The sequence below is a fragment of the Gymnoscopelus microlampas genome, assembly GCF_963454915.1.
Source record: "Gymnoscopelus microlampas genome assembly, chromosome: 7".
Lineage (NCBI taxonomy): Eukaryota > Metazoa > Chordata > Actinopteri > Myctophiformes > Myctophidae > Gymnoscopelus > Gymnoscopelus microlampas.
This window is the reverse complement of record NC_139944.1, coordinates 33,297,240-33,312,366: the sequence shown is the minus strand read 5'-3', so window position 1 is coordinate 33,312,366 and position 15,127 is coordinate 33,297,240. Positions and strand designations below refer to the sequence as shown.

At 41.5% G+C, this 15,127-nt stretch overlaps 1 protein-coding gene across 1 annotated transcript; it reads right to left on the bottom strand.

The window, feature by feature from the left end:
• Positions 1 to 1,317: 1,317 nt before the first annotated feature.
• Positions 1,318 to 14,573, bottom strand: lactbl1b (lactamase, beta-like 1b; the record flags this gene model as incomplete). The annotated part of the gene is made up of 7 exons (XM_084062145.1): positions 1,318 to 2,296; positions 2,931 to 3,036; positions 5,595 to 5,842; positions 7,353 to 7,510; positions 8,864 to 8,970; positions 11,629 to 11,794; positions 14,514 to 14,573. 7 exons carry the CDS (start codon positions 14,571 to 14,573, stop codon positions 1,318 to 1,320), a joined length of 1,824 nt encoding a protein of 607 aa, XP_083918271.1.
• Between the last annotated feature and the right edge of the window lie 554 nt (positions 14,574 to 15,127).

Here is a 15,127-nt window from a genome sequence, read left to right as displayed (position 1 = left end):
ATAGTATTAATGTGAGCTTTGCAAGGCATTGCCTTTTGTTTGTGTTGTTGACAGACAAGCTCATTATTCCCCATGACTGCCATAATAAAGCCTGTGATTTTGCATAACATAAAATCTAAATTTGCTATTATAAATTTATTTCAAATTTTGTTCAAATCTGAACTTTGTTTCTTGTTACTTTCATGTTTGAAAGATGGTACCCATCTTGTGCATTACATGTACGGTATATACTTGTTATAACGCTTTTCTGCGATAGTTCTGTCTTCAATTTCTCCACGCCGTTTGGTGCCCCCCCAAGGTTGGTGCCCTGTGCTTCAGCACTTAAAGCCCTTAAGCTGGCACTGCCCCTGACACTATGACTTAGACATATTGGTTGGATCGGCGGCACGACGTATACTGTAGGTGTGAGGGCTGCATAGCGGCCTGAACCTCTAGTACTCCAAAATCACCAACATTTTAGACACAAGGAACTGGATGAAGGCATACATTCAAGTAAAACTAGGCTTTTTGCTATTGACGAAGTTCACTAAATATGTTAGTCTGGTACTGTGAACAGTGTCTAATCCTCTCCTGTTGGACAACCCAAAGCACATACTGGTACATGCATCATTGCTGTCATTGGACTAGAACCATGTGACATCACTATTTAAAAAAAAAACAGACTTTATTCATGTTTTGGCGTGAACACTTGGGGATATCTGGGGCCACCAGTCAGTGACACAAACACAACTAACCATGTTGTTTCTTTACCGTGTGTACAACAAATATCCCAGGCCAGATAAATAAGCTAAGGTGAAATCATAGTTTGACACTTAATTAACAAAATATATGAAAATGATCACCTACTTTACTGCAACATACTGTAGCAATAGAGAAGTCATTTTTTGTCTGTTTTCTCCCACCCTAAAGGACGAGCTCCAGGACAGGTCTGACAAGGTAACCTACTGTAAGAGTTGTGAATATAAAGGCTGGGGAAAGACAAGCACTTTGCCACAATATTGTGAATAACTTAACAGTAAAGACATGCATGACAAAGGTCAATGAAGATCAGTATGAAAATTATTATTATAAACAGCATATTATTTAACAATTAAATCAATCTATGTACTGTATTGATAGTACACAAGATTACACAAATGAGCAAACAGAATGCATTTCCTGCCGGTGGTCTTCATTATGCAATACATTGCATCTGGCATGTCCTCCAATATTTTCTGTTTTATCCTTCTTATTCATTAAAGTCATTTTACTGTACATGTCCCAAAGAGACACACAGTGTATTTCTTGGCTGTTTAAAGGCAGGCTTTATACAGAAGTTCAGCTCGAGAAGGAGGGCCTTCGGGCTATTCTAACTACATTATATGTATTCAGTCCCGGTGCGTCAAAACCAGGGGACACACCCCGCTTGTCAAACACATAAAAGTTAAACAGTTGGCCATCCTGGGCCTCCAGGGAAACAGAAGCGGTGCTGACCCGTAACACACAGGGGTACTCCTTCTCAAACACCACCCTGAACACTCTCTCCACCAGGTAGTTGAGTTTAATTGTCCTATACTGCTCGGGGATCAGTTCCTCGATCTGTGGTCCGAACTGCTGCATGATCAGAACACCGTCTGATCCTGCTTTAATCTCATAGAAGGTGATGTTGCTGTAGGTGAAAAAGCCAATGTAAGGATCTGATTTCGGGGGAGCAACAAGGACTTTCTTGGCCTCCCTGAAGGCCCTCTCCATGGCCGGGATGATGTGACCATAGGCCTTGGCGATCACATCTTGGCTCTGCGACCTACTGCCCGCCATGAGAACCACCAGCCCCAGCTTCAGCCGGGGCACCAGCGAGAAGGTGGCGGAGTAGCCGTCCAGATCGCCATCCTTGCGCACAACCTCGTAACCCAGCTGCTCGTTCACCTCCCACGGCGTCCCTGTGCGGTTGGCAAAGTAATCCTTGTCGCACCTGAAGAGCGGGGTCAGCATGATCTTGAGCGTGTCCGGCTCCAGGAGCTTGCGGTGGTAGGCGCCCAGGAGCATCATGGCCAGCTTGGCAAGGTCTGCCGCTGTTGAGAACATCTGACCAGAAGGCCGGTACCAGCCCAGGTCATAGAGAGGAGCAGGCTGCCCGCTAGAGTACACTCCCACTGCCATCTGGCTTTGGAGCCCTGGGGTAATGTCAAACCCACTATCCTCCATGCCCAGACGGTCCAGGATGTTGTCTGTGATCCAGCGCTGGTAATCAACCCTGATCACTCTCTCAGCCAACACATGAGCGAGCAGGGAAAAGGCCAGGTTGCTGTAGTGACACCTAGCATTGAAAGAGAGATGGAGTGACAGAGATTAAATGCGACACAATTTCACGGTAATTGATATAACAATGGATCAGAAATGGAAGCGTTGTCATATGATACTTTGGTGCTCAAACTGTAACTCCATAAACCAGATGGCTATACCTGACAAAGAGACAGTACTGACTGTTTTTGAAAGCTTATGGAGTGGTCACATACGTATATTTTTCCCATACATGTTCACACAATAAAAAAATTGTGGTAATTGTGATACACTGAAATCATCAAAACATATCGTCGCTTTTGGGTGAAAATCTTGTATGTCCAAAACTGTTACTTTTCAGGAAATGGGAAAAAATACCTGTGTTCCAATGGGTCCGATGTAATTATGTGGTCACAATTGCTAATACTCGGGAAATATATGTAAAAATCCATAGACAGACTTAACCACTTTCACTTAGATTTTTTTTCAATAATAGCAAAAATATCAGATCTTGTATATCTTATATATTATGTTGTATATTTTTGCTGATTTTGTGTGACAGCCTTGGGTGACAAAGCAGGGCATTAATTGTTGAAAAAAATGAAAATCATAAAAAAGTTAATATATGGAGATACAAGGTTTCTGCCCGATAGTGACAATAGAAATCTTACTTTGTGCCCGGGTCTGCGACTAAGACATCATCTTGCAGTAGACTGATTGCAGATTGTGTTTTTCCTTTCCATAGCAGGTTTGTGGCCCTGAGTCTTCTGGGTAGACCTGAGATTGATTTTGAATACAGATTATTGCACCAGTATTAAAAGCTCAGAAAATAAAACGAATGAAGCCCCGTGAACAAACGCTTTGATAAATCTTGACACGAAAAGTTTTTTGCCTCCCTAATTGTTCCTCGTTTCAATTCAGCATATTTGGGGGAAACTGGACCGACATGGCAGTGGCAACAGACTTTGTATTTTCCGGACTGGAGAAGTGGTGAGCTTCAGGACTCTCTGAAACTGGAGCGATTGGTCTAAAAAGAAACATTTAGGGTACTTCTTGAGGACACATTGCATAGTAACTGCACCTGTTTCATGTAACGCTATATTTATTTGTATCTGTGATGATCGTAATTTGATTCAAATGTTTGTTATGGTTTTTCATTATGTATGTATTTCATTTGTTTTAGATGCTGTTATCAGGGCGTCCTTGAAAAAGAGAGCTTGCTCTCAATGGGCTCCCCTGAATAAATAAAGGGAGAAGAAAGAGCTGGCTCGCAGTGGTGAAGAAGTACTGTACTCAGATTTTTTACTTAAAGGTTGGGTAAGTGATATTACTTTGTTAAAAATTAGTGTTAAATAACAGCAGTGGTTCTCAAACTTGTTTCTATTTCATGGGCCCCCATAATTCAGAGAGTATAGAAATGGAACGTGTCCATTTGGTTCCATTTGTACACTCTCAGAGTTACAGATCAGTAAGGGTCCATTTGGAACCCTGAAGGTCCCTGTGCCCCACTTTGAGAACCACTGCTATAGAGTGTTTGTTCAGTAATGGGGGTGTCCCTGTCACTCCAGCTCTTTAATAAACAGAAAATGCATTTTCAGGTCGGGATACCAATTTCATCCAATCAGGAGAGAGCATTCATACAAGATACAGGATAAACAAGTGGAAGTGATGACATAAAGAAATGAGCAGACACAATTGGAACTGGAACAATATTACATTTAAGCTGGTACATGGGTACCTGATTGGTTGAAAATTTGCAACCCACCTGAAAATGTATTTTCTTTTTAAAGAGCTGGAGTGATGGGGGAGACCCCTGTTGAACGAACACTCTTTAGCAATTAATACTAGGACTCAGAACATACAGTAGTAGGACTTTAACCTTTTAACAAAAAAAGTTTTGTTTTGACCAAAGAATATCACTTACCCTACCTCGTAAATGTAGCCATACAACAATGTAGAAACACTAGTAGAGAATAAAGTAAAAGGCCTGTATTAGAAATTATTAAGTACGAGAGTAAATTTGTCATCAAAAATATATTAACAATTCCAAAGTAAAAGTATTCATCATGAATGGCCTATTTCACAAATGTTTGAACTTTGTTTCTAAATTTGTCAAACCTTTTCAAAAACAGCAGATCTAGTCACATTATACAGTATTCAAGCACATTAAGCACATTAATAAGTAGTTTAATGATGTCCTGCCATGAGCCAAACATAACAGTAGGCTATATCTAATAAACTGTCCAATCAGTAAGCATTTTACGAAGGAGAAACCAATATGGAAATTATGCCTTTAATATTTGTTGGATACATGTAAAAGCATTTAACCTTTTTCAAGTGTGAGTTAGAATGACTACAAAACATGTTAAAATATCATTATTACCATCATTATCATTATCATTATCATTATTATTATTATTATTATTTTACAGCTTGATGGATTCATACAGTACCAAGGGGAAACAGACAAGCATAAAGCGTAGTTGTGTGCTGCTGATTTACAAACAGTTCACCCCCTACTGCACCTCTCCTCCCACACTGACGAAAGGCGAGTCCTCAAATTACCAAACACACGCAGGTGGTGAAAAACACTCAACTCCATGCCAGAAATGGTCAATTCACCTGTTTGCTACACAGTCACACTGACCTCATGCCAATCTGCCTGCTCCAAAATATAGTCCTTAGTGCCAAGTAACAGAGAGGAGCTTCTTCAGATAAACAACTTGGACAAAGTGAGCCGACTGCCAGATCGTGTTTTGGTGGCAAATATGCTGTTTTTCTCCACTGCCTTGATTCCCATTCATAGATTCCCATTTGTGAGCTGCCAGATACGCCATATACAACCAATGTAGTAGCTTCACTGCAGTAACTGCCATTGACTTCACGTCTAGTGTTAAGTGGGGGTTGAGTTGAGTGCATAGGGAGCATGAATACCAAAAAAAGGTTGCTTATTATAATAGTCTACTATAATGTAAATTTACTTTTATGCTGGATAATGTTAATTTACTTTTATGCTGGATAATGTTAATTTACTTTTATGCTGGATCCCTGTAGTCATAGTAGAAGTCTCCTTTCATACATTTATCCTGAATCTGTCTATCAGGTAGTTACAATTGCTGACAGCTGACTGAGGGCATTTTAATTATTCCAAACAGTTTCTCTAATAGAGCCAAAGTGTGGCAGCAGTTGGAGCATGTAGTAACAAGTATGACTTCCGCAATGACTAGTAGCCCAGCACTTTCTAAGATCTGTAATGTTGCCTACTAAGACGTTTATTGGTGCATCTAATAACGACTAGGCTTCTCATTGGCAACTGGTGAAGCTAGCTACAGTACCTGAGAGCTGGCTGGCCATCCTCCGCAGGGTGACAGAGGAGGAGCGGACTGGAGCCTCGCCACTGTCCAGAAAGATCAGTCCGTCCGTTACGTACTTTAGCTCTGCGTCTCGCCTCCTTCCCAGTGGGTTTTTAATAGTGAAGTTTTCAACGTACTTCTCCAAAGGGTCGTCCAGGGACCCTATCTTACCATCCTCCCACAATCTGTACAGCATCAGTGTTGGGAAGATTTTTGAGAGGCTAGCAATTCTGAAAGACATAAGGAAATGAATGGGAAATGTTTCCAAAAGCAAGCAACCACCAACATTAATAGAGCAGTGATCAAGAATATGATTTTAGACAGGGTCTGTTTACTCATCATGTGGAGTATGGAGAATAGCTATAACTTGTAGTTGCATGTGCAAACATTGTTTTACATGTTCTGTCTGTGGAGTGAACAGTGGAAACCTAAGCAACAGCACTGGTAATCTGACTCGCTAGCTATGGGGTTCTCACACATAGTAGTCCTATAGTGACGAATGGACCCTTCGCTAAGCCCCACCCACCCCACTCTGTGACTGCTGGTGCGACCCAGGCCTGGCAAACTCTGCTTCTCACCCATGCATGTTAATGTCTTCAACAACACAGCCATGCAGCCTTGCAGTATAAGCGCAGATTTCAGCTTGGGAAAAGAACCCTCCAATGGTTTTGGGTACGTGGAATCTGTTGCTGGTTCATAGTCACCATTGCGTTATCGTGGTATTCCTGTTCTTGCTATTATGTTGCAAATGATTGTGTGTGTGCAGGTGAAATAACATTGACTATGACAGGTGACGAAAGCTTGCCAGACCTGTGCCAGGCTAACAACGGTTGCTAAGCTGGCATTGGACAATCGCTTTTGGGGTGGGGTTTAGCGAAGGGTCCATTGGGCAGGGAAAATGACAGAGCTGCTTGGCAAAGGTTTAGGCAACCACCCAGGAACCCCAAAAGCCAAAAGTCCCATAAGAATTTGAAAATAACTTATGTCCCCAAAACGCCATTGTAGCTAAATGGGTAGAGAAACCACCTGGGAATCTATCTATCTAGTTACTATTTAGGATAGGTAAATGCAATGGATACATTTAATTTATGTGCAAACGTACAGTGACAAAAAATAGCCAAAAGGAGAGGGAACAAAATTATTATTATATTCGTGGACATGATAGTCAGCACAAGTGAACTAGAAAGGTGTGGTCAGTAGAGCGCAAATCTCAGCCAGAAGGCATGCACTACAGTATATATTATATGCCATACTATTAATAATAATAAGGACATAATCAGCATGTTCAATGTCCTACCTTTATCCATATCAGATTTCTGCCCCAAATTGTTGAGGTCTGAGGTATGGAGATAAGGTTGTTTTTATCTGTATTTTTTTTCCTTCATATTTTAAGAATAAATATAGTGTGATGTTTTTCCCATTTTGGAACTATAAACGTACTACACCTAGTTACTCAGTCACTTAACAAACTATAGGCTTTCAATGGTCACACAATCAAAGAGCTGCTCTTTGATGAGAGCTGCTGATTGCTATCAACAAACCATATATCTGTGTAATGATAGTTGTCCTTTTATTGATCTAAGGTGTATTTATATATTTATTTGTTTAAATTGTAGGAAAGCAGCAGCGCCGACAAACGAGGGAAGACACAGGGAAGCAGATTCTAGAGGTTAAGAACTCTTCATAGTTGTAGAGAATAACATAAAGGTTATTCTGCTATTTAACTGTAATGTTACACACCTGTAAACTGTGTACTCATTCGGTGGGCCTGAGAGAGGGTCACTTGCGTTCCTCTTCCCAAAGTTACCAGTCCACAGAACTGTGTCATTAAAGATCACAATGGCCGACAGAGAGGGAAGACTGGTGGGGTTTACGGTCTGACGTAGTAGTATGTCCACCTGAAAGGTTTCAATGGATCACATAAAGAAAACTATATTAGGTAAAAATCATAAGATCTATATATATAAGACATTTATATTTTAAATTTAGATTTAAAATAGACCTTCTGAGATGCTCTAAAAGGTTATCATTTGTAAGTAAAGGTCGCTTGAAAACTTAAAACTTGGAGCAGCTTAGTAAGTAGAGATTAACTTCACTCATTCATATCTCTGACAACAGAAGTATGGCAAAAGGGGTTGTTTTCAGTAGCCAGTTCAATAGTGGCTATATAATGAAAATAAATGGATAGATGAAGTGAATTAGCCGTTTTATCCACTTTAACCACGGCAGGTCCCTCGTTTTCAATGATGCAGAGATAACAAAAGACATTGTACAACAGAATCAATTTATTTTGCGTGCTAAATAATCTCATTACTATGGATTTGGCCTGATACACTGCAGCCTAGAAGCTCAAAGCGTTGCTTGATTGCTCAACGTTAATTAATGACAAAGTATTTGTGCTTCTGCAGCAAAGACTGCAGCAAGGACACTTACTCGATAGCAGAAAATGCCAAAATGCCAATCCATTCCAGTCATGCCTCACCATTGGTGGATTTACATATTTGTACATTACTTGAGCACCTCCACATTTCATACCTACAGATGCCTCGCTCTCCACAGAAATAAATGATTGGTGTAACCTAAGCATGTTTTACATCAGAAGGTTAAAGATAAATAAAACGGGCAACGTGTTACACACAGGGGTCATCAATGTGTCTGTGGCTAGACTTGGCCTTTTAGATTATTATTTTTAGATTATTTGTTTTTTTACTATGACACTATATGACACATTTTATTTTCAAGGACCCCCATAACTGAGAGAGTCCACAAATGGCACCAATTTGCCCATAGGGTCCATTTGGTTATTTGTGCACTCTCGGAGTTATAAAGGTTTGTGTTTTTCTGGTAATATAATTTTCCATACATTTTCATGTCCATGGCAAAGATAGAATTTTGACAAAAATGTCCACCACAAGCCAGCATGGCGATGACCCCTGGTTATACGTCCATCATGCATATTCATCCACAAAATGTCTGATGCAACCCTATTCCTCCTATTGCTCCAGTGGGCTGATGTACTGTGAACACTGTTGGGAGATCCCTCCAGACGGGAAACGGAGCTGTCGCTCAAACAGAAATGTACTTTCTCATCAACTGGCTCTCTAATCTCCTCCTGTCATCTGGAGCTGCATTTGGCGTTAAGGATTATCACAGCCAGCCAGGCCCATACATCACCACGTCTTCCCGCTTCCATTGTTGGATACATGAATGGGAAGGAAAAAGGAACAGATCTGCAGCCGGAGCGCTCTCACCTTCTCCAGGGCCTCTTTGAGAATGGGGATGGGATGCTCCAGGGGCAGAGGCTCAGGGAAGCGAGGGCACATTTTCTCTGAGTTGGTGTTACGGCCCATCTCTTCATCTGGATGGAGGAGAGAGAAAGAAAGAAAGAAAGAGACGTAGAGGACATGAGGAGCAGTGGAGCACTGTTTGAAATTCCAACTTTATATCTGAGATTGAAAGATGCATGACATGATGCATGTGCTGGGCAGGGGGTAAATTAATTATTGATCCATGCTGCCACACAACACTGTAGGCCTATGTTTAGCCATTGTGCAACTAAGGTGAGATTCATTCCAGACACGCTGTGAATGCTGTGACGAATGTGCATTAGTATTACCATCATCACATAATATGAAAAGAAGGCTTAGTGCTTCATAGGAGATCTAATATCATGACCCATGGATTTCCATGGTGGGATGCAGAGGCTGAATATGAATGCTAATAATATTGGTCAGAATTGGTCAGAATTTATTGAAAGGATAGCCCCTTGAGATGCAGCATCTCATTTTAGAGGGGGTCATATGCACATACGCAAAAACATTACATACAGTACAAGTACACAATACACAATACACACATGTACAGATACAATTAGCTTGCTCACCCAACTTCAGAAAATATTCTTTTGGGAACAGTAAAATAGGGATGTTGTGAATGTCTATATTCAAGGTGCCTTTTCAGATTTGAACAATAGAATGAGACCTATAGGCCTACTTGTGCAATGTTTGAATTAAAGAAAGGATGTATCCATTATAGAACAGCATTTGTCTTTTCATTGTATGTAAGATTATGTGACTGGCAACATAAAATGTCTACCTGTTTGTATTGTTTCTTGAAAAATGTACAAATCTAAGTATAACATTGTGATTCCAACCATGCTTTTTGCATATCTCATTATGGAATGAACTAATAAACAAATTTAGGGGTTGGGAAATACAATACAAAACTGCAAAGACTGCTGCTCCGTATACCCTTGTGCCATGTTTTTAGCTTTATCCACCAAAAATAGCAGATCTACAAACTCACAACGTGTCGCAATGCGACGTCTTGTGAGCTTGTGCAGTAGATCTGCTATTTTTGTCACGCGACACCAGTAAACACTGAGAACTAGTAATCCATTTCTTACTCCTGAGCAGAAAGAACCCCAGTAATTGGATTCCATTCTCACCTGAGACAGTCTTCGTGAAATCTTGAGACTGAGAATATGTTCTGCCAGGGACCCCCATACAAGAATTGTGTTGTTAAAATGTTTAAAAAATATTCAATTTTTTTTTGAAAGAAGCAGATCTACAAGACAGTCGACCGTCGTGTATCCATGGCTATTACTCCCTCTAAAATGTGTTTTTAGTTTATTGAAATAATGTCATGCACATTTTTCCAGTGCATATAGCCTACTGCAGGCCTTGTTGACTTAGAAGAGATTTTAAAACTCTTCATCCTGAAATGATCGATTACTTATAAGGGGAAAGCAGTCATTGTCTCCGCCAGGCCGAAAGGCATGTCGAGAGAGTATGTTTTCCACCCCGTCCGTCCGTCCGTGTGTGTGTGTGTCCGTGTGTGTGTCCGTCCGTCCGTCCTGTCTGTGTGTTACCAGCTAATCTCTGGCACCGTTGGCCCGTTCGCTCCCAAACTGTGCACACACACTCCCTGGATGACAATTCAGAACCTCTGCCCCAATTTTTTCACATGGGCCTGTTATAGCGCCACCAGGAGGCCGATTAGTGCAAAACCCATTATTTTACATTACTCCTACAGATTTTATCCAAACGTCATGCAAATCGGTACACAGTATCTCTATAGTCATGTGATCAACACGGATCTGTCCGATTTCCCATATTCCATCCTCATTGCCTATGGTTTGGCTACCAAAGTTTGCAGGATTGGTCCGTTTTGAACAAAAAGCCTCAAACTATGCACGCAGCTTGCGATTTCCGTGGAATTTCACACGCACATTCCCACTAGCCCGAGGAAGAAATGCCACCCTTTTCACATTGGCCTGTTATAGCGCCACCAGCAGGTCTAATTTAGCAAAACACATTTTTGGATCAAAATGCCTCAAAACATGAATGCAGTGTCCGATTGCCGTGAAAGACCTAAGAATAAATGGCACCCTTTTCACATAAGCCTATTATAGCGCCACCAGAAGGCCAGAATAACCTACCTGATCTGGCGGAGACCTGTGCTCCGAGGAGCACTTTTTCTAGTTTAACATGCAAGTCAATGGGTGAGAAGCAGAGTTTGCCAGGCCTGGGTGTGACTAACTTCGCACCACCAGTCAGTCACAGAGTGGAGAGGGTGGGGCTTAGAGAAGGGTCCATTTTGTTCGTACCAATGTGTTTGATGCCTCATCAGTAATGTTTATGTAAAATACGTTTCTAAAATCAATATTTAATATATGTATTTATTCACCTATGATGCTATACTAGCCTCTTCAGTAAATGTACATTGTATATTGCATATTGTATATAGTTTCAAGCTATGTGGCCATAGCTGTAGTGGGCCATCCCGCACATGTGCAGTGTTCAGGAGAGAGAGAAAACCCCACCAGAATATTTAGCATTTTTGGGGCAGCACATTGAAGCAGAAACATAGTAGCCGTACTGTATTTACTCAAAATAGAATGATGAGCAGAAATACTGCTTCATACTGACTGCCCCAACCTCACGAGACACATTCCTTGTATGTGTAAACATACCGGGCAATTCAAATAATTGTGCTTATTATAATGTGTGCATACCTGCCAATAACTTGGGCAGCTGGTACTGCCAGAGGAAGCAGCCTGTCATGACCAGAGACAGCAACAGGAAAAACACCAGGCCCAGCTGGGTCCACTTCACCTTCATCTCCTTGGTTTTAGTGAGACCTTCAGTTTCAGCAGCAGGAGCAGCCACAGCAGGAGCTGGCTGGAATATAAAGACAGTCACACACCCACGCACGCAGGCATACAGGCATACAGGCATACACATTCAAAGATACACACACACACACACACACACACACACACAAACATACATACACACACACACACACACACACACACACACACACACACACACACACACACACACACACACACACACACACACACACACACACACACACACACACACACACACACACACACACACACACACACACACACACACACACACAGACAGACACATGTGCTTACACATGTACACACAGATAGACAGACACAGGCATGCAAATGCAAACAGAAACAATGAAAAACTCACACACATACACACACACACACACACACACACACACACACACACACACACACACACACACACACACACACACACACACACACACACACACACACACACACACACACACAAGGCACATAAGTACACAGCGCACATACAGGTTAACAATAGGCGCACCAAATAGGACACTATAGTGTAAGACAATCATGTAAAACAATTGACTCTCCCGACAGCATCAGAGCAGACATCACTTCTGTCTGTTAGAAATCCACACGTACCCCATTACCTGCTCGGTATGTCTACTTACCACCTGATGACAGCAGTTTGACAGGTAAGAGGAGGGTGGACTGGACTGCTAATAAGCCAATGAACAATGCTTTTCCTATCACTGAATAAACATGATGACTACCCGTTCCAAATCAGGTGGAGGCAAATCCCATGTCTGGGCACTTGAAGGTCTATCATGATGGTGTCCCTGGCCAGGAGAACGGTGCAGACATGGACTCCCCTGATTCCTCACTGACAGCCACCATAATCCCAGGCCCCATCAGCGCAAGTCTCTTACAATTCAATTTCCTCTCCTGCAGCCACAAGCCTGTGACATCATAATCCCCAGATTTACTCCACCAAAGCCCAAGCTGAGTGGGAGGGGAAAATCTTAATCTCTACTTAATCCCTGCAAATCAATTCACTTCAGTCCAGTTATGCCTGTTGATTCCCCGACACTCAGTCACCTAAGCTGACAAAGGTGGCACACTCTCAGTCAACACAAGAAATGGCGGGATGTTGTTATTGTTGAGCGGGCGGTGGGGTTATTGGCCAATTTAGCCCCAACGTACAGTACAGTACAGTACAGTACAGTACAGTACAGTACAGTACACAGCAAAATCATCAGTGCTAATTGTGTGTTAATCCCCTCCTTAAAAATGGACCCAAATGGACCTGTAAGGGTTCGTTTTAGAGGCTCAAGTGGATTTACATATTGACAGATAATAATATTATCTGTGCATATTATCGGCAGTGTTCATACACTGCAGTCTTCAAATTCTCTACTCCACAACCGGAAATACACAACCTCCCGTTGTGTTTCTATGTATTTTTTCAGTCTTCAGTCACGTGTTTATGGCTAGGGATTTTCAATGCTGCTTGACAATGCTGACAGACTGCAATGTATGGGCCGCAATTTGTGTCCATCGCTATTCACTGCTATAGCTATTGACAACCAAATGTATGTGAAGTCCATCATGCAGAGGTCAATCTGGATGCTTACTGCACAGAAGAATGTGATTTTTAAATGTTGACAGAGGCCACGGCTCACTCAAATTAATTCTCGCCTCCCATCTCTCAGTTCTATCTAGTGCTATAGCCATTTAGGTTTGCATTCATGGGGATGCGTTTTATAGCTAGTCACAGGACTGCTTTATGCACTGAACTATGTCTGATCTCTGCCTATCACCAGGCTGGCCTGTCAACTGGAAAATTTTTACCTGCAATATGGATGTTTTTTTTTACTTGTAAAGTTCGTTTTTTGCACCTTATGTCTAATTATGCACATACAAAGGCTACCTGCCGCAATGTGGACCTAACAATGTTTTACGAATTTCGCACCATATGCTTAACCTAGGTAGGCTACATACTGTATCTGCTGGTCTTGCTATGTGTGTATGTTTATATTTGTACTTGTAGATATCTTGCTCTTTTTATGTTCTCTTTGACGTGCTTTTTAATTCACCCACTTCTTCAGATATGTAAACCAGTGATTCTGACATCACATTCTGATATGGTTGGGTTCTTGCTTGTTGCAGTATTGACTGTCAATACAACCATGGCATTGGAAAACGTAGCAAATAGGTTTACTGTCAATGCTTTTATCAATGAGAGGTAGCAAGAGGAAAAAAGGATGTACTGCCAGAGCTTTGAAATATTTTCGTTCTGCATTTTCAAGATTTAATGAAGGGCAACAACATTAACACTGCTAAAATTGTTGCCATTTGTTCCAGTATGCTCATTACCTGGCGTACAGTACACTCCTCTATTAGCACCGTCATTTAGCTTACTCATGGGTCTAGGAATGGTGGCCATGATGTGATGTGCCCCGGGCTAAGTAAGGTCATTGATGGATGGGTCTAATGATGTGACATGGGCAAAATAACGTGTGAAAGCAGCCTGGGGCTGATCCTGGTTGTGTAAGTCCATGATAGCCATGGAACACAGCAGCTGGCCCTTTTCAGTGGTGTCAGGACATGGTAGAGCACTAAGGCAAACACCAACACACACCAGCACACTGACACTGACTGTACACAAATAAACACTCTCTCACGCGCACACACGCACGCACGCATGCACACACACACCCACACACACACACACAAAGTTCATAAAGTGTAAGTGTTCATAAAGTGCATACTACCTGTGCTTGGACTCCATCGACTGACGTTTCTCTGAAGACTTTACTTCCTGTCTTGCCCATGGCCTTACTGCACAGGCTGCAAAAAACAACGACAACATTTTTTAGTTACTAATCTATCATACCTATCAATTAAAGTTACTAATCTATCATATCATATACTATTTGTCGCATAACTAGCCTTTATTCAACTTTGGTAAGAGGAGTAAAAAAAGGACAGAACGGGTGAAAAACTAATAAGACATATTTTAATATAATAACCACCGGTATAATAACAGCATACTTCTCTTTATTACTATGACATGGGTTACTGTACGTTCACAATCATACAATGTTCTACCAATAACACTAAAGCTTGTAGCTCTTATACCTCTCATTCGTTGAATTAATTTGATGACAATGGTAACAGGGTTGACATTGAGCTGACAGGAACAGAACAGGGGACACGTGAGAACAACATCCTCTTTACAAAAACACATTGTGTCTGGTAGAGATTTTTACAGTTTAAAGACCTATTACAGATCCACAACAGAATATATTTTAGTCACGTGCTGGGGACAGTGCCCTTCTCAGACCTCAAGGCATATTGCAACACTACGCGCTGTTAGCTTGCAGAT